We start from the raw sequence: 18,952 nt of genomic DNA, 5'->3' as shown, positions 1-18,952 counted from the left end.
GTCAACATTGAAATAAGTCAAGAAACTATTAAGAAAATAGTGTTTCTACTGCTAAAAGTAACCAAGCCTCTGCTCAAATTGATAATGAATTGTACCAGAATTAATCTTGCAAAAAACATCAGTAAATATAGTTTAATGCATCAGAATAATGTAAGAACACTTTGTTCTAACACTGACATTCTCGGCAGTGAAGGTTAAATGTAAAAAATACAAAAAGAACTATCAATATACCCAATCATAGTATTTTAAATTTATTTTCTATGTCAGACAAGCTGTAAGTAAATGTCTCCAGCAGAATAACTATACTGAATGCCAAATGAAAGCATTATAATTTCCCCACTTAAAATGCAGGTATAATCTCATGTTATTCAGGCAAATGGAAGAAATTCAGTTGAAAGTTCTATTTGTTACACTCTGATGATTGTGATTAAAGTACCATAAAAGTTTCTCTTTGACACATAATTTTTAATTCACAAAATTAGTCTACTAAAAGTTCCCTTGTTACCTTTCCTCTTAAATATTGTGTTAGTATTAAATATAACGCATCCCTTTTAAGGAATAACAAATTCGTAATCACTGTTTCTGTATATTATAAAGAGTCCAGAAATATAATAAAAATGTAAAATGTTTTATAGAAAATTTAAAAAACATATTTATTAAATATGTAGTCATTATCACGATTATTCCCACAGTTATATTTTTATGTTTAAACCATGCCACCTGGAATGAATTATTATGAATTTGTCTCAGAAACTTTTTATTCTTTAAATTCTTAAAAACACATTAAGTTTAAAAATAAATAGAACCTTTCCTGCAAAAGAAGCTGATTTCCCTAATATAGTAGAATTGCAATTTCTTTTAACAATGGTAAATATTATGTCTCTGAACTCTTGGCTTCCCCAGGGCTCCTTTTTTCTATTAAGAAGCACAAATTTCTTAAAGTCTGCACACACAATGCCAGATAATGGTAAGCTATGTTTTGACAAAAATATAAACTTTAGTTATTTGCAGATATAATTACAATATTTCATTGTTTGCATAAATCATCCTTTCAATTCTCACATAAAACTGAGTCCCAGTGCCAGAGATATAGCTCAAGGGTTGAGGCACTGGTTTTATATGTAGCTAACAGTCTTCAATCTATAGCATCACATGGTCGCCAGAACTTTTGCCAGGAGTAAGACCTGAACAGAGAGTCAGCATTAAGGCCATACATAAAAAGAAAACAAATGAACAAAAAATAAAAATAAAAAGCTTACAACTTAAGACAATTCAGAGAATGAAATTTCTGTAGGTCTAGAAATGAAAGTTCAAAGAATTACAGTTAAATGTAGAACAGGAAGAGAAATGAATCTAAATGTAATAGTGTGTATGTCAGAGAGAGAGAAAGAGAGAGAGAGAGAGAGAGACAGAGAGAGAGAGACAGAGAGAGAGAGAGAAGGTAAAATTACATCATTTACTACTGATATGATATTCACTTGGCATCCCCCCCCCACACACAATCTTATTCTTCCTGACTTGTAAGTTTAAGGATGAGAGTTTTAATCTAGAGATTTGATCAGAAGCTAAATTCTGAATTTCTATTTAGCTCCCAGCAACTTAAGGAAGGGCGATTCCATGCAAAAGTGGTTTCTATTTTCAGAGACACCCAGCGATTTCTTTGTCAGTGTCCCTAATATTCAGGGACCAGGAATTGTCAATGACTATGGCTGCTGCTGCTTCTGCTTTGACCAAAATTTAGTTTAGCTTTATAACCCAGGGTTCCTGGTAAGATTTAACTAATCCCAATGCTTGAAAATAATTCTTCGTGATCTTGCCAAGTACATTTGAAGATCTCACATAATGGCTGAATCTAACTTTGGTTAGTACTTATAAAAAAACATCATTTGAAAAATCACCACTTCAAAGACATTTATGTTCTCAGCTCTGGCTACCACAAAAGATATTTGGAAGATTGAATAGACTTTCGGTTATTTTCTTATTTACTTTCTTTTTGTTTGTTTTTTATATGGGGGCCACATCCTGTGATGCTCACCTTTTTTAAGCTCTTTACTCAGGAATCACTCTTGGCAAACTCAGGGGACCTTACAGAGTGCTGGGTTTCAAAATCAGGTCAGCCGAATTTAAGGAATATTCCTTATCTGCTATACTATCTCTAGTGAAAGCAACAAAAATCTATTTCTAAATGTTCTGTAATTTGGGAAATCTAAGAACGTGATGTTTATTGATTCAATTGCTAAAAGTATCTTGTCCTGGCTCTCTTCTTATTACTTTCATATTTTTGAGAGCTAATTAAGTATATATTAATTACACCTTTGTTTTAAATTATACTGAAGAAATAGGTCGAGAAATAGAGTCATTTGCTCTAAGAGATAATTACAGATAATCTAATTGTCATCCTTGTATTCATATTGCATTTTCTCTTTCTTTCTTTTTCTTTCTTTCTTTCTTTTTCTTTCTTTCTTTCTTTCTTTTCTTTCTTTCTTTCTTTCTTTTCTTTCTTTCTTTCTTTCTTTCTTTCTTTCTTTCTTCTTTCTTTCTTTTCTTTCTTTCTTTCTTTTCTTTCTTTCCTTTTTCTTTCTTTCTTTCTTTCCTTCTTTCTTTCCTTTTTCTTTCTTTCTTTCTTTCTTTCCTTTCTTTCTTTCTTTCTTTCTTTCTTTCTTTCTTTCTTTCTTTCTTTCTTTCTTTCTTTCTTTCTTTCTTCCTCTCTCTCTTTCCTTCCTTCCTTCTTCCTTTCTTTCTATTTTATTTATTTATTTATTTATTTATCGATTTATTTATGCAATTTTTGTTTTCTGGGCCACACCTGGTGATGCTATGTGCTCAGAAATCGCTCCTGGCTTGGTGGGGGGGGGGACCTTTGGGGACTCAGGGGATAGAACCCATATCCGTCCTGAGTCAGCCGTATGCAAGGCAAGCGCCCTACTGCTGCGCTACAACTCCAGCCCAATATTATATTTTCTTATTTGTAAGCAGGAAACAAAACATTATGGAGTACAGACACGTTCAGATTTTATATGATGCACATCTGAAACTTTAAGCTAAGTTAGATAGATTAAATTACATAAATGATATAATGCAATGTTATTTTATTACCAAAAAAGTGTTCTTTAGTAAACAGCTTAATAGGGGCCTGACAGAGAGCCTGGAGGTAAGGCGTTTGCCTTTCACGCAGAAGGTCATTTGTTCGAATCCCGGCATCCCATATGGTCCCCAGAGCCTGCCAGGAGTGGTTTCTGAGCATGGAGCCAGAAGTAATCCCTGAGCGCTGCCGGGTGTGATCCAAAAAACAAACAAACAAACAAACAAAAAAACAGCCAAATAATAGTTAGAACAAACAGACAACAAACAACCAGTCCTGAATCTTGGGGAAACGTAATCAAGAGTGGGCCCAGGTACCTTAGTGTGCTGTCCCTACGTTTCTGAGTGTGTCTTTACTTTAAAACACAGAACAAAACAAACAAACAAACAAACAAAAAACACCGATATCATACCTTTCAGTCTCTCGGAATAAACGCAAATTAATAAATTATCATTTAAAAACATGCCCATGGGTCTGCAAAGCATAATGAATAGCTGAAGAACACGAAGGTTATTTTTTAAATTTTATTTGAAGCTATCACCAGACATTTTATCTATTTTTAACTCACTCAGATTCAATTAGGTAGCCTATTATTTAATCACACAGTTATCAACTTATTCAGGGTCCTCACTGTTTAAACAATAATAGATAATATTTCTTTCATCGCTTTATTTGCATACATATTTATGGCTCAAATTAACATTTGGGCCAATGATGTTGGCATTTAAACTATTTATTGCAGAAATGGAAATAATGCAACGTTCTAATTCTAAAATAAAATGAATTTGGCAACTGATTATGGATAAATACTTTTAAATATGACACTTTAATTATTAAATATCCTGTACTTATAAAAATAGGAAACATCATCTTATTAATTTAAGGAAACTTCACATATTATTTAGTTCCCTAATGCAGGTATCTAATTATTGACCCTCAAAATACTAAAAAAATTAAGATAAAATAAATTTATTCATAATTATGCTGAAAATAGTTTTATATCTGGTATAAATACATTATTTTTACTTTCTTTTTTAAATTATTTTATTTGATTTTAATAAAAAATTAATTGAATATCCCTCACAATACAGTTTCAAAATTGTTCATGATTGTGTCAAAGTGTTTAACATTTTTTTAACCCTTCACCAGTGTTCGATTCCTCATCAAATTTGTTGGATGAACAGGTCTGAGAGGGAATACTTGAACAAAGAGAAAAGTTTTTCATTAACTTAGTGATCAAAATATCATCCAAATAAAATCAATGTTGATCCCTAAAAAAGAGAAATTCTAAAATTAAGATAGTTTTATAATGCAATAAACAAAGATATTTTTGTTTGTTTTGGGCCACACCCGGTAACGCTCAGGGGTTACTCCTGGCTATGTGCTCAGAAGTTGCTCCTGGCTTGGGGGACCATATGGGACACCGGGGGATCGAACCGTGGTCCGTCCAAGGCTCGCGCAGGCAAGGCAGGCACCTTACCTTTAGCGCCACCGCCCGGCCCCAGACAAAGATATTTTTACTATAATTTAAGCCTTAGTTTAGATATCATGATTACAATATTGTTAATGATAGAATTTGTGTACACAGAAAATTCCAGTGACATACTTTCTGCTGAAATGTCCACTTCCCTTTCTTTATCTTTGTTTTCTCAGCTATCTCCATTCAATTATCCCTTCCACAAGTTATCTCCCTGGCATGGCAGCTCAGTTCTGAGATTAGTCTCAGCTTCCATCGTCTTTGACCAATTTTTATTCCCTTGCTATGTTTTTTTTTGTTATATATGAACGAAATATTTCCGACATCCTTGTTCAGGGATGCTGCTAATCTTGTCTGTATCATACCAATTTTATTATTTGTACTGCTAAAGAGAGCATGCAAGAAATTTTCTTGTATCTGTTCCTCTTCTTCTGGCTGACTTTTCTCAGTGTGATACCATCACCTAGTGGAACTTTACATGGTAGAACATAGTGGGACAAAGTGACACATATGGTGAAACAACACATAGTGTAATATTACATATTACATATTTTTATTATGACCAAGCAATATCGCAGTATTTATGAATGTGTGTATATTTATATTTTTTGTTCCAATCATCTGTTACTAGATTGATTTCAGATATGGGGTATTACAAATATTGCCACAATGAAAGTAAGAAAACAAATGTCTGTATAACTAATGCAACATAACTAAACTCTAAAAATACACCCTCAAGTAATTAGTCATTTTATCTATGACAATGGAGCTAAGTGCATACCATTATGCAAGAAAAGCTTGAAAAAATGGCATTGGAAACCTGAATAGCCACAAGCAAAATAACCAACCAAACAAACAAACAAATAAGTAATCAAAAACTCAAAGCCTAGATCTGTATCTCATATCATTCATAAATTATTCCACAGTGAATTAAAGACCTTGAGATAATGCCAGAATTTATGAAACATTGAGATAACACAGGCAGAATGTTCAAGGATATGGACCTCAAAGGTATCTTCAATTATTTGACTTCTTGGCAAAGCTAAGAAAAGTAAAAATATACAAATAGGACTCTTCCAATTAGAAAGGTTTGCATGTCAAAGTCAATTCTGGCTGAAATAAAAATGACACTACATAAAGGGAGAAAACGTGTACATAAATCATCAGATAAATGTCTAATTCTTGAGTTTTGTAATGCATTCACACAAGTCAAAAACCAGAACCAATAGATTCTTCAAAAATAAAAAGAACAACAAAGTTAATTAGACAAGTTTTTAAGTTAAGCAAAATATATTTACCCCTGTTTAAATGTAATTACATTTTATATTGGTAATAAGAGGAAAGTAAAAAGAATGAGGGATTGTTAACTTCTCTAGATCTTCCCAATGCTAGAATCCAAACTTCAGAATGAAGCTTTTAGAAATAAAACAACCCTGAATCATTCATTATGTAGCTAGCAGAAAGGGAAAGTCCAAGGACAATTAGCATTCAGAGCATTGCTAGGAGGTCAGTTTATTGTTGTTACTACAAGAGACTGCCTTTGTATTTTCACAGACCATAAAAATGAAAATAAAATAAGTTTCTGTGTTCTAGATTTTTTTCTTCATGATCATAATCGACATTTCTTTTTTGTTTGTTTGTTTTTGGGCCACATCCTTTTGATGCACAGGGGTTACTCCTGGCTAAGTGCTCAGAAATTGCCCCTGGCTTGGGGGGGGCATATGGGACACGTGGGGGGGTAGAACCATTTTCCTTCCTTGGCTAGCGCATGCAAGGCAGACACCTTACCCCTAGCGCCACCTCACCGGCCCCTATTTCTAAGGAAAACTTTATGCATTTCAAACAACTAATTTACAAATAACAGCCTGAAGTACAAGTATTTTTAAAGAAGATAACAAAACAAACATACTGTCAATTTACTCACATATTTAGTGTGCCTAAATTTCTCTGTATATTCAGTATATAAAAATGCATTCATTATTGTGAAAATAATGATAAATCTAGAAATAACTTGATATTAATAGTAATCTAACTGAAAGTGATTTTCACCTATATTTCGTATGTAAAGTATTTTATGATATATCACATATAACTTGTAGGAATTTAATGTGATTCATCAATCTACTATATATTATCTTTAAGCATTATATGGTTTGAAGTTGTTTTTGAACATAGAAAATATTTATAATGGAAGTATGTGATCCAATAATTTGATACATATCAAAATTACTAGAAGAATAAATAAATTTTGAAACGAAACTTAATTTCTGAGGTAGATTTTCAACTCAATATATGTGTGTCAGCCTGAGAAGTGGAAATCATTTTATGCCCCTAATATTATATGTAAATGGCATTTCTTAGTAAGACATACATAAATGATCTTCTATGATCTTTATTTTATGTGAAACATCATGTGAAAATATTGTTTTTGAAGTAAAGTAGTTTGAAATTTATTTTTATTATATATATGTATGTATGTTTGTATGTATGTATGTATATATACACAGAGATAAATTGCCAAGATTTTAAGTGAATATTTAGCTTAGACATTAAAGGATATTTTATTTCAGAAGATACCTTAACAACATATTGATACTTACTCTTTGTAGAATATAGAACTTATTGATAAATTTTTGGTAAACCTTAATAAGCCTACAGTTTAAAATAAAAAAATAAAGTTGTAAACCAAGAAGCTCTGTTATGTCTAAAATTTAAAATAATGACATAAGGACTCTAAAATTCTAGAGTCTATCTAGTCTTGGGCCCTAAATTCTATTTATGTGTCTGGATGGCTCCCCAGTCAGCACCTTCCTGATTGCTTGAGCATCAGGTACCCACACCTGGGCATGCTTAGAACCCCCCAGTACCACTCTATGTAGTATTTATAAAAAGGAATAACCTGGGCCGGAGCAGTGGCTCAACCAGTAAGGCATATGCCTGGTGCGCGCCTAGGACGAACAGAGGTTCCACCTCCCAGAATCCCATAAGGTCCCCAAGCCAGGAGCAATTTCTAAGTGCATAGCCAGGAGTAACCCCTGAGAGTTGCAGTGTCACCAAAAAACAAAAACAAATAAAAAAAAAGAAATAACCTGATGTAAAATAAACTGATAAGTAAATAAAATAATGCAAACAGACTCAGGTTTTGCCTGTTTCCCATCTAATCAAACACATAAGAAAACAATTCAAGATGTTAAGGGAGCAGAAAAATAACACTGATGAAGGGAAGTTGACTTATGTAATGGGATTAGTATTGGACTTTTATATGCCTAAAACTTATAAATAACTTTTTATGTAATATTTAAAAATTAAGCGCATAATATGCAATATAAAAGAACAGAAAATAAACAGTACTTCTTAAAAGACAAAAAAGAAAAAAAATTTCCAGAATAGCACACCTCTCATGAAATCTTTCAGATATATAAATCTATATTTTCTATGTAAGTCATGATATTTCAAGTAGGCATGTTGCTAATAGTTTTGATACTCATCAATTAAAAAAAAACATGACAGTATGGGTTGTGGAGATTCCTCACAGTACTGGAAGCATTTTTGGTATAGATGAGATCCCGAGTTCTATTCCAAGTAAAACATAAGACTCCAAAGAACATCAAGTTTATTTCTGGTGACTTCAAGCACTTCTCTGTGTTTGTTCTACAAACTCTAGTGGTCTACAGATCACTGGACCCAAGAAACTTTGCACAGGTGGGCACGACACCATCAGGTCTGACATCATTGGAATATAGCCCAGTAGTAGCTCCCTTACCTATGAGCACCAATGAGGAAGTTCCCCCACTATAAAACTATAGTTTTATGTCCTAGAAGTTTATTTCATTTCAGTTGTCATATTTCTTCAACTAGAAGAGTTCAATATACATGAAGTTTCAATGTATATTTCTCTAGTAAATACATAAATAATATGATTAGAAAACAACTTCTAATTTGCTGTGTGATAAAAGAAAATATATGCCTATAATTTTATCTCTAGTATAACAATTTAGTAATTTTGAAGACATCATAAATAAATTATATGTAGTAGAAAAATGCTAAAATGTTTGCTAAATAAATTAGCTTATAGAAAAGTTATTACGTGTATTTCGGTCAATTGGCATTCTTAATATTTTTATTATATTTTAGATAATAACTTAAATGCTGCTAGTATTTAAGGTTATTTTTAAGTGATGAATTCTGCACTGACTGTAGTGAAATGAACAGTGAATTTTCAAGTCAGGAATACCATCACGGTTAACTGGTGGGAAATTTCTCATCCCTACAAAGGAGAGCAGATGTCAAGTTTTCAAAAATTTAAAAAATTCGATCAGAAAATAATCAGAAATTATGTTATTAGTATTCATCATGTCCTGTTTTAGCTTATCAAAAGTGGTTAGTTATTGGTTTTGGAGAGCAACACCCTACTTGTTGAATTTTTCTGAAATGTTAACACACTATATAGAGAAAAAAAGGCAAAAGGGAAAATAAATATGAATAAAAAGATAGACACAAAAAAGAGCACCTTAAAAGTAAATCTCTAAAACTAGCTCTTTCTTAATCTTAGTGCTTCAGAGAAGTTCCAAAATGGCAATCAAAGGATATGGGTAACTTATGCATGCAGTTATGTCTGCTACTGAGTTTCTAAAACTAGGCACATTAAAATTTCTTTCCCCAGTCTCTGAATCTGATCAAGGTTTGATTATAGCACAAGTGACACCAGAACTTTTAATGCTAGCTCTTACAAGTTCTGTCTGTTTCTCTTGAGAGCCTTGTTCTGGAAATCAGTGCCTTGCTATGAAGAAGTTGAAAGAGACTATGAACTCTGGGCCACAGGAAACAAAATTACAGCCTCTTGATCAGCTCAAAGTCCTGGTCAAGTCCGTGGTTCAAGTCTTAGTCAGAATCTAGATGGTCTTTAACCATGTAGAAACTAGAACCCAACCCTTGGTGAACCCAGCTCATTCAATATAGTATGTAACAGATGAATTGTTGCTTTAAGTCCACCAAAATTTTTATTTTCTGAGAAAATTTAAAGACTATATTGTTTGAGGGCCAGAGGAATAGCACAGTGGTAGGGCATTTGCCTGGCACCAGGCTGCCCAGGATGAACCTCAGTTCGATCCCTGGCATCCCATATGTCCCCCGAACTAGGAACTATTTCTGAGCTCATAGCCAGGAGTAACTCCTGGGCATAGTTGGATGTGCCAGACCCCCACATAAAAGATTATATTGTTTAAAATCATATTTTGGGTGCTGTTTTTAAAATGTAGAATTGACTGTCATAATTCCTTGACATTTTCAAATAAATGCATATAGAAATATAGTGCTTAATAAATAAGTATTTGCAGTAATTATTTAATCATTTAAGTCTAAAATAACTTTTGATACATAAATACATAATGGTCCAAGCTGCTAAAATAATGAGATGGTGAGTTTGACTTTGAGGAAGTACCTTGGAACAATGTGGAGGAAATCAGATACTGGTGGAAGGTATGATATTAGAACACTTTATGCATATGATCAACATTGTAAATCAGTGCCCAAGGTAAAAATTGCAGAAAATAACATAATAAAATACAATAATGATAGTCTTTGAAGATTCTCTATTAGGTTTAATTTTAAAAACCAAAAAAAAATTTAAAATCATAAACAATTTTAAACACAGAAAAGAAAGACAAATATAAAGTGATCACACATAGATGGTGTCTTTAATAAATAATATCAATAGAAATAAACCTTTAGATAACAAAACAAATTAAGATGTATATAGGAAGTGGAAGAGAAGAGATAGAAGGAAGGATCCATTGAAGAGGGGGTGAAGAGGTACCACAATTTCAGTATTGGTCATGGTTGATAACACTGTATGTTCTAAGATCAAATAAAAATGATTTAAAAACATTTAGAAAGAAACATTAACCGTAAAACTACAGGAACTTATTTAAATTCAATAAAATGAGTATGATTACATAATAATGCAAAAGTGATGTTCCTGAGAAACTGGTTAATTTACATAACAATTAGCTATTGTTTTCAATTATATTGTTATACCAAAGCAAGAACATTATCTAAGAATGAAACTAAAATAAAAATGAGGAATGCCTTTTGTCTATAATGTGAGAGAAGAAGCAAAATGCAAAATTGCTTTAGAAAGTCAATAGGTCTATTTCTAAATAATAACCCCTATCTTTTTTTTTACTTCATCAATATATAAAGTAATGTTAAAGTTAATAAATATTAATCAAATTTAGCCACTCTGTTAATGAATCTTTTATCTTGCATCCTGAAGGTAGACTATTAAGTAGATTAGCTCTGAAAAATATGACTATTGTGTTTAAGATTTTGATAAATTCATTCAAAGAAAATTGTCATGCTTAGAATCACTGATAGATTTTATACTAGTTTCTATGAAAAAATATATAATCATATGATGTTAAAGTATGAAAATCATTTATTAATTCTAAACTATTTTCTCTTAAAATTCTACATTAGCATTGGAAGGGCGGGGCTATACCCAGCTGTACTCATAGTCTACTTCTGGCTCTGTGTTGAGTAAATTATTTCTGGAAGTGCTCAGAGGACTGTACATAGTATCAGGAATAGAATCTGGGTTAGCAATGTGTAAGGCAAGCTCCCTTACTGTTGTATTATTGCTGATCCCACAGCATTTATATTTTTATAATATTTATATTATTACTATATATAGCTAGAATTTGGTAATTTTTGTTCAACACATAATTTCTATCCAGAATTTTGTTTCTCTTATTCAGCTGTTTTGCACATGTAAATCAGTTAGATCAGTGATCATTTATGCCTGTAGACACAAAAGTGACTGTTAGCTGTTTTAAGATTTACTGCTATTATAGAACATAGACAATGCATTGGAAAATAACTCTTTGGAGAGGATAAGTGCAATGTAACTTCCATTTAGGAGGAAGAATTACTGTTTTAATCTTTAAAAGCTCATAAACACCAAAATTCCCCCAAACCACACTTTTATATTACTGAAGAAGAAAATATACCTTTCAATAAGTTCTAATATGATGTGTCATTACTAAGAAAGCTAATGCTTTGCAGAGACATAGAAAAGACAAGTTGGTTTTTAGGGATTCTAATTTTTAAAAGTAGATTTATTATTTCTTTTAATTTTAGAAGCTATGTTGACATATTGACTCAGTGAAAGTGCCATTTCCATTAAAATTCGCATTATTTTTTCATGGAGATATCTGCCATTCAAGGAAATCTAAGGTGAGAATTCAAGGCTGAGAGTAATTTATAGTTCCATTAGAGCTAGAAAAAATACAATCAGACAACAAATGAAGAATTAAAAGTAGAAAATATGCACTAATGCTTCACCTTTCTGTACTTTAATGAATAAAAATTTCATTAAGGATTTATAAACTGCCACTTCTATTCACAAAATATAATTTCCAATATTATTTTAAATATTTCAAAGACTAATATTGTCTTGTTGACCTGTGATCATTTTACTTAAGACTTTCATATTTACATATGAATTTAAGATTATACTGGAATTATTTATTGGAATTTCTAAAACTAACCTGGCAACTGACCTTTTCAAAACTCTTTAATTGATGATAAGTTCCACATACTTTATTGTATCATGTTACACTTTCTATTTTGTCATATATATAATAGCCAAAAATGTTTTCAGATTCTGTGAAAAATATTTCAAATAATTATTTCTCAATCATCCAGTATTAAGTTTTTTATCCATATCTAATATATGCAATTACGTTAAAGGAATTTTATTATGTTAAAGAACTTTAAGAGAAGGCCACAGAGATAGCACAGCAAGTAGGGAACTTGCTTTGCCATTGGAAGACCATTATTTACTCCCAGACATAATTGGCCTGCAAAGCCTGAGAGGAATAATTTCTGAGTGCAGAACCATTAGCAATCCCCCCTGATCATCTTTAGGTGCTCCCCACGCCATACACACACACACACACATGAAGAAGAAAAAGCTTAAGCAATGAATAAAAGTATTTACCGGAGTTCTTAGCTCAGGTATGGCAGCTTGGTAGGTGAGTGGCCTACAATCACGGGTGTTTGGCACAAGGACACAAGGAAGAAACATTGGACCCAAGTCGTCTCCATCAAGGACATCCACTGTGAGAGTGGTGGTGGTGGTTCTCCGCTCATTCAGATTCTGTGCACGGTCCTGCAAAAGATATAATAAGAAAGGAGAAATTAATGGCTGTAGTCATTGGAAATATGGTAGACCCTTTAATTTTCTTATTTTTTTTTAATATTTAAGAAATATGTTGTTTGTAGCATGGTGGTTCAAACTTAGATGGGTTCATACAATGCATGTGACCCTAACCTCAGAGTGTTGTTTTTTTTTTTTTTTCCCCGTTTACAAAGCATCCTCTCAGGGCTGTTGAGATTGTCTAGTGGTACAGGTTTTCAGACTCTTGCCACACACTATACCAATTCTAGTTTGGTCTCTAGGCCATATTTGGTACCCCAAGTCCAGCCAAGAGTGATGCTTGAATTAATCTCAATCATAGCCCATGTAGCCCCATAAAACAACAACAACAACAACAACAATCCTCTATTCCAGTTTCATGCAATACAGCACTCCAGACATATTCTGTCCAGAACTGTTTATCCAATTGTCACCAAAATAAGTGTTCTAAGATAAGATCTCAAAAACCAAAATCGTCAATTCCATGTAAGCCTCTCTATGTTCTAGCTGTGTTATCATTGTGGAGACCTATTTTAAGATTATTGTCAAAACATGGAGACTATATTTTATAAGCATTCAAATTATGGAGACCCATTTAGACTTTCTTAGTTCATGGGGATTTTATTTTAGACTAAAATTTCTTGAAATTAATCCCAGAAAAAAGTAAATCTTGGGGCTTTCTTTATCCCACATAAAACCAAAATTTATGGAAATGAGGATATTGTAAGTTCTTACTAAAAAAGTTCTTGCTGGGAGAAATCAAACAAGATAAAAATATATTGATATTTATTATAAAATTTTTTTCATCAATTTATTCTCTTTAGAAATAAAGATTACTGTTCTTATCATTGTCCATTCCCAACTAAATTCTTATCTTTATCAGATAGAGATACTATTTAGTTTTCTCACACATATCTATACAGAAATTTCTCTTATTAGCCTGTCCCTTGTCCTTTAATTTACAAGACCCCAGTTTTACATTCTCAAGCTGTGTTTCCTCTTGAATATATATCTGAGATCACTTGCTCTTTCTACTCTGGAGAAACCCTTGAACACATATTCCTCTTCTTCAACTAACACCTCTCTAAGTAAAATTTAATTAAAAATGATATTACTTCACTAAAAACGATTATGATTATTTATAATAATTCACAAGACACCAAATTAAAATTTGAGAGAGAAAACTGTTTTCCTTTTTGACACACATATTAATAAAAGATGCATTTTTCCTGATAATTACATTTAATATTTCCTTCTGAGACACCAACACCTATTAAATTTTGCTAGAAAAATTCCTATATTCCTTTCACTTTCCTTTTTAACCTATTCTGTCTTATGTTAAGAAATTAAGACATTAGGACTTCAAGGGAAATCTCTCCTGTGTGTGTCTGTGTTTCATGAATACCTAAACGTCTCCTCAGAAGCCTAGGGAGCGCTCCCCCAAAAAACTGCATTCTGAAGCTGCCCAGCCAGTGAGTGAGTAAAGTCTGGCTCTGGGGGTCACCAACCAATAAGCAGAGCTCTCTGGTCTGCAGAGGCTCTGCCTTGATGTGCCTTTGATCACTCTGAGGACTTCAAGGGAAATCTCTCCTGTGCCTGTCTATGTTTCTTGAATACCTGAAGGTCTACTCAGAGGCCTAGGGAGTGCACCCCTAATAAATTGTCAACTAGAGGCAGCAGAAGAGCGTGGCTGCAAAGCGAAGCGGAGCAGCCACGCACTCTTTCTAACCAATGAACCCCACCACAACATGCAGGAAAAACCACACTACAAGCGTGACAATGGGGAAACCTTGCAGGCAAACACCATGCACAGAGAATGAAGATGATAGCTTGGATGACCTAAAAAATTCCAACATCTGATTAACCTCTCGGATAAGAAACTTATAATAGAAATATGGAAGATGCTTGTGGAACTCAAAGAAAGCATAGATATATCTGAACAGAACACAAAGACAGAAATCAGAAAACTCAAAACTGAAATAACAGATCTGAAAAACACAGTAGCTCAACTGAAAACCTCAGTGGATGGCCTCTCCAACAGGGTAACAGCAGCTGAGGAGAGAATCGGAGTACTGGAAGATGAGATGCAGAGAAACTCAACGCAGCAGAAAAAATTGGAAAAGAACCTTAAGACAAATGATCAGGCAATGGAAAAAGTACTCAAGGAATGCGAACAGAAGAAAATAGAAGTCTTTGATAAACTCAAAGAAACAACATAAGAATCATTGGAGTCCCAGAGACCTAGTTAGGAGATCTCCAGGAAGAATCAACTGCCAAAGACATCATCAAAAAGATACTCTCAGAGTTAAAAACTATGTGCAATCAAATCCTGCATGCCTGAAGAGTACCAGCTAAAAGAGACCCAAAGAAAAACACCCTAAGACAAATCCTCTTTACAATGACAAATCCCACAGATAAAAATAAAATACTGAAAGTAGAAATATCAAAAAGGGAATTTACATTCAAAGGAGCATCTCTAAAACACAGCAGCAATGTCACAAGAAACTCTCAAGGCCAGAAGACAGTGGTGGGATATTGTGACAACACTGAATGAAATGAATGCTTCACCGAGAATACTGCAGCCAGCCTGACTCATGTTCAGGTTTGAAGGAAGGATACATAGCTTCATGGATAAACAGCAGCTCAGAAACTTCACAGATAAAAAAACAGCCTTAAAGGAAAAACTGACAGGTCTACTTTAAGACAAGACAGACCAACAAACACAGCAAACTTATCTACAATGATGAACATTAAATCCTATGACAATCATCTCCTTCAATGTCAATGGACTAAATTTACCATGTAAAAGACACCAAGTGGTAAAATGGGTCAAAAATATGAATCCAACCTTCTGCTGCCTACAAGAAACACATCTGAACAGTCAGAACAAACATAGACTCAAAATCAAAGGCTGGAGGAAAATCATTCAAGCAAACAACACCCTCAAAAAAGCTGTGGTGGCCATATTAATATCTGATGACACCAACTATATACTCAGAAAAGTGGTAAGGGACAAAGATGGGCACTATGTACTAATCAAGGTATATGTGCAATAGGAAGAAATCAGACTATTAAACATATATGCACCCAATGAGAGACCAGCAAATTATCTAATACAGTTACTGACAAATCTGAAAGAAGAAATCAATAATAACACAATAATTGTGGAGACCTCAACACGGCCCTATCAACACTTGATAGGTCAACCAGACTGAAACCCAACAAAAACATACTAGCCCTGAAAAGAGTAATGGAAGAAAAAGGAGTAGTAAATATATATATAGGACACTCCACCCCCAAAAACCTGGATACATATTCTTCTCCAATATACATGAGTCATTCCCCAGGATAGACTTCATGCTGACACATAAAACATAGCTCCATAAAATCAAGAGGATAGAAATCTTGCAGGCTACCTTTGCTGACCACAAGCTCTGAAATTAGATGTGAACTATAAGGCACACAAAAGAAGAAATTTAACAATTGGAAATTGTTACTGCTACTGAAGAACCAGTGGGTACAAGATGAAATCAAAAAGGAAACCAAAACTTTCCTGGAAACAAATGATAATGAAGATACAAACTGCCAGTATCTATGGAACACAGCAAAAGCAGTCCTGAGAGGAAAACTTATAGCTCTACAAGCACACATCAGGAAGGAATAAGGGGCATACCTGAATAACTTAATGACGCAGCTCAAAAAATTAGAAAATGACCAAAAAACGGAACCAAAAATAGGGAGACAAAAGGAAATAACAAAGCTGATAGCAGAAGTCAATGAAGTGGAAAACCAAAAAACAATCTGAAAGATCAATGAAAGCAGAAGTTGGTTCTTTGAAAAAATAAACAACATTGATAGGCCATTGATAAAACTCAAAAAGAGAGAGAGAGAAACCTGGTAACCGGTATTAAAAATAAAAAGGGGGAGATAACGACAGATATTGCAGAGATCCAAAGGGTAATCAGAGTCTAATTTGAGAAATTTTATGCTATTAAACATGAGAACCTGGAAGAAATGGACAAATTCTTGGATACTTATAACCTTCCACAGATAAGTAAGGAGGATATAGCATATCTAAACTCCCCCATCACTACTTAGAAATTGAAACTGTAATCAAACATCTGCCCAAAAAGAAAAGCCTAGGCCCAGGTGGACTTTCTAATAAATTATTTCAAAATTTTCAAGAGGAGCTACTACCAATCCTAGCCAGGCTCTTCCATGAAATTGAAAAAACCAGAACACTCCCAAACAGCTTTTATGAAGCCAACATCACCTTGATACCAAAACCGGACAGAGATGATGCCAAAAAGAAAATTACAGACAAATGTCCCTGATGAATGCAGGTGCAAAGATCTTCAACAAAATCCTGGCAAATAGGAAATAATGCATCATCAAGGAGATCATACTCTACGACCAAGTAGGTTTCATCCCAGGAATGCAAGGATGGTTTAACATCCATAAATCTATCACCATCATACACAACATCAATAAGAAGAAAAATAAAAATCACATGATCATATCAACAGATGCAGAGAAAGCATTTGATAAGGTCCAACACCCATTCTTGATCAAAACTCTCAGCAAGATGGGAATGAAAAGAACCTTTCTCAATATAGTTGAAGCCATCTACCACAAGCCAATGGCAAATATTATCCTCAAGAAGAAAAACTAAAAGCCTTTCCTCTAAATTTTGGTGCAAGACAAGGCTGTCTTCTCTCACCACTCCTCTTTAACATAGTACTGGAATTGCTTGCTATAGCGATCAGGCAAGAAAAAGATATAAAAAGATATAAAAAGAAAAAGTGAATTCAGATAGGAAAGGAAGAAGTCAAGCTCTCATTGTTTGCAGATGTCATGATACTCTACTAAGAAAACCCTAAAGGCTCTACCAATATGCTTCTAGAAACAATAGACTCAAATTGCAAGGTGGCAGGCTACAAAATTAACACACAGAAATCTATGGCCTTTTTATACACTGATAATGATAGGGAAGAGATGAAAGTCAGGAAGGCAATCCCATTCACATTAGTGCCACACAAACTCAAATATATTGGAGTCAACTTGACCAAAGACGTGAAGGACCTATACAAAGAAAACTATAAAGCCCTGCTCCAAGACATAAGAGAGCACACACATAAGAGAGGAAACACATACCCTGCTCATGGATTGGCAGGATTAACATCATTAAAATGGCAATACTACCCAAAGCATTATACAGATTTAATGTGATCCCCTTAAAAATACCCATGACATACTTCAAAGAAGTGGATCAAACACTTTTCATCTGGAACAATAAACACCCTCGAATAGCTAATGCACTCCTAAGGAAAAGGAAAATGGGAGGCATTACCTTCCCCAACTTTAAACTGTACTACAAAGCAACAGTTATCAAAACAGCATGGTATTGGAATAAAGACAGACCCTCAGATCAGTGGAATAGGCTTGAGTTCTCAGGCATTGTCCCCCAGACATACAATTACCTAATTTTTGACAAAGGAGCAAGAAATCCTAAGTAGAGCAGGAAAAACCTCTTCAGCAAGTGGTGCTGGCAGAACTGGTTAGCCACTTGCAAAAAAAGTGAACATAGACCCCCAGTTAACATCAAGTATGAGGGTAAAATCCAAATGGATTAAAGATCTTGATATCAGACCTGATACCATAATGTATATAGAACAACACGTCAGTAAATCACTCCATAACATTGAGACTAAAGGCATCTTCAAGGAGGAAACTGTACTTTGCAAACAAGTGGATGCAGAGATCAACAGATGAGAATACATAAAGCTGAGAAGCTTCTGCACCTCAAAAGAAATAGTGACCAGGATACAAGAGCCACCCAACGTGTGGAAGAAACTATTCACCCAACGCACATCAGATAAGGAGCTAATATCCAAAATATACAGAGCACTGAGAGAACTTTACCAAAAAAATAAATAAATAAATAAACATCTAATCCCATCAAAAAATGGGGAGAAGAAATGAACAGACTCTTTGATAAAAAAGAAATACAAATGGCCAAAAGGCACATGAAAAAGTGCCTCATCACTAATTATCAGGGAGATTCAACTCAAAAGAACAATGAGATACCATCTCACACCACAGAGATTATCATACATCACAAAGAATGAGAACAATCAGTGCTGGCGGGGATCTGGAGAGAAAGGAACTGTTATCCACTGTTGGTGGAAATGCTGTC

The 18,952-nt window shown here is 33.8% G+C and overlaps 1 protein-coding gene and 1 pseudogene across 1 annotated transcript in view; both read right to left on the bottom strand.

The window, feature by feature from the left end:
• The window catches only part of PCDH15 (protocadherin related 15), a 1,226,762-nt gene that overhangs the window by 307,291 nt on the left and 900,519 nt on the right, over positions 1–18,952 (bottom strand). The window contains exon 10 of the mRNA XM_049790532.1: positions 12,559–12,729. Within this exon, the coding sequence (XP_049646489.1) occupies positions 12,559–12,729 (171 nt within the window). The remainder of the gene's footprint in view (positions 1–12,558; positions 12,730–18,952) is intronic.
• On the bottom strand, positions 4,860–4,955 carry LOC125995501 (uncharacterized; annotated as a pseudogene).

The sequence above is a fragment of the Suncus etruscus genome, chromosome 17 (genome assembly GCF_024139225.1).
Source record: "Suncus etruscus isolate mSunEtr1 chromosome 17, mSunEtr1.pri.cur, whole genome shotgun sequence".
Lineage (NCBI taxonomy): Eukaryota > Metazoa > Chordata > Mammalia > Eulipotyphla > Soricidae > Suncus > Suncus etruscus.
Note: the sequence above shows the minus strand (reverse complement) of the source record. Positions and strands in the feature narration are given on the sequence as shown.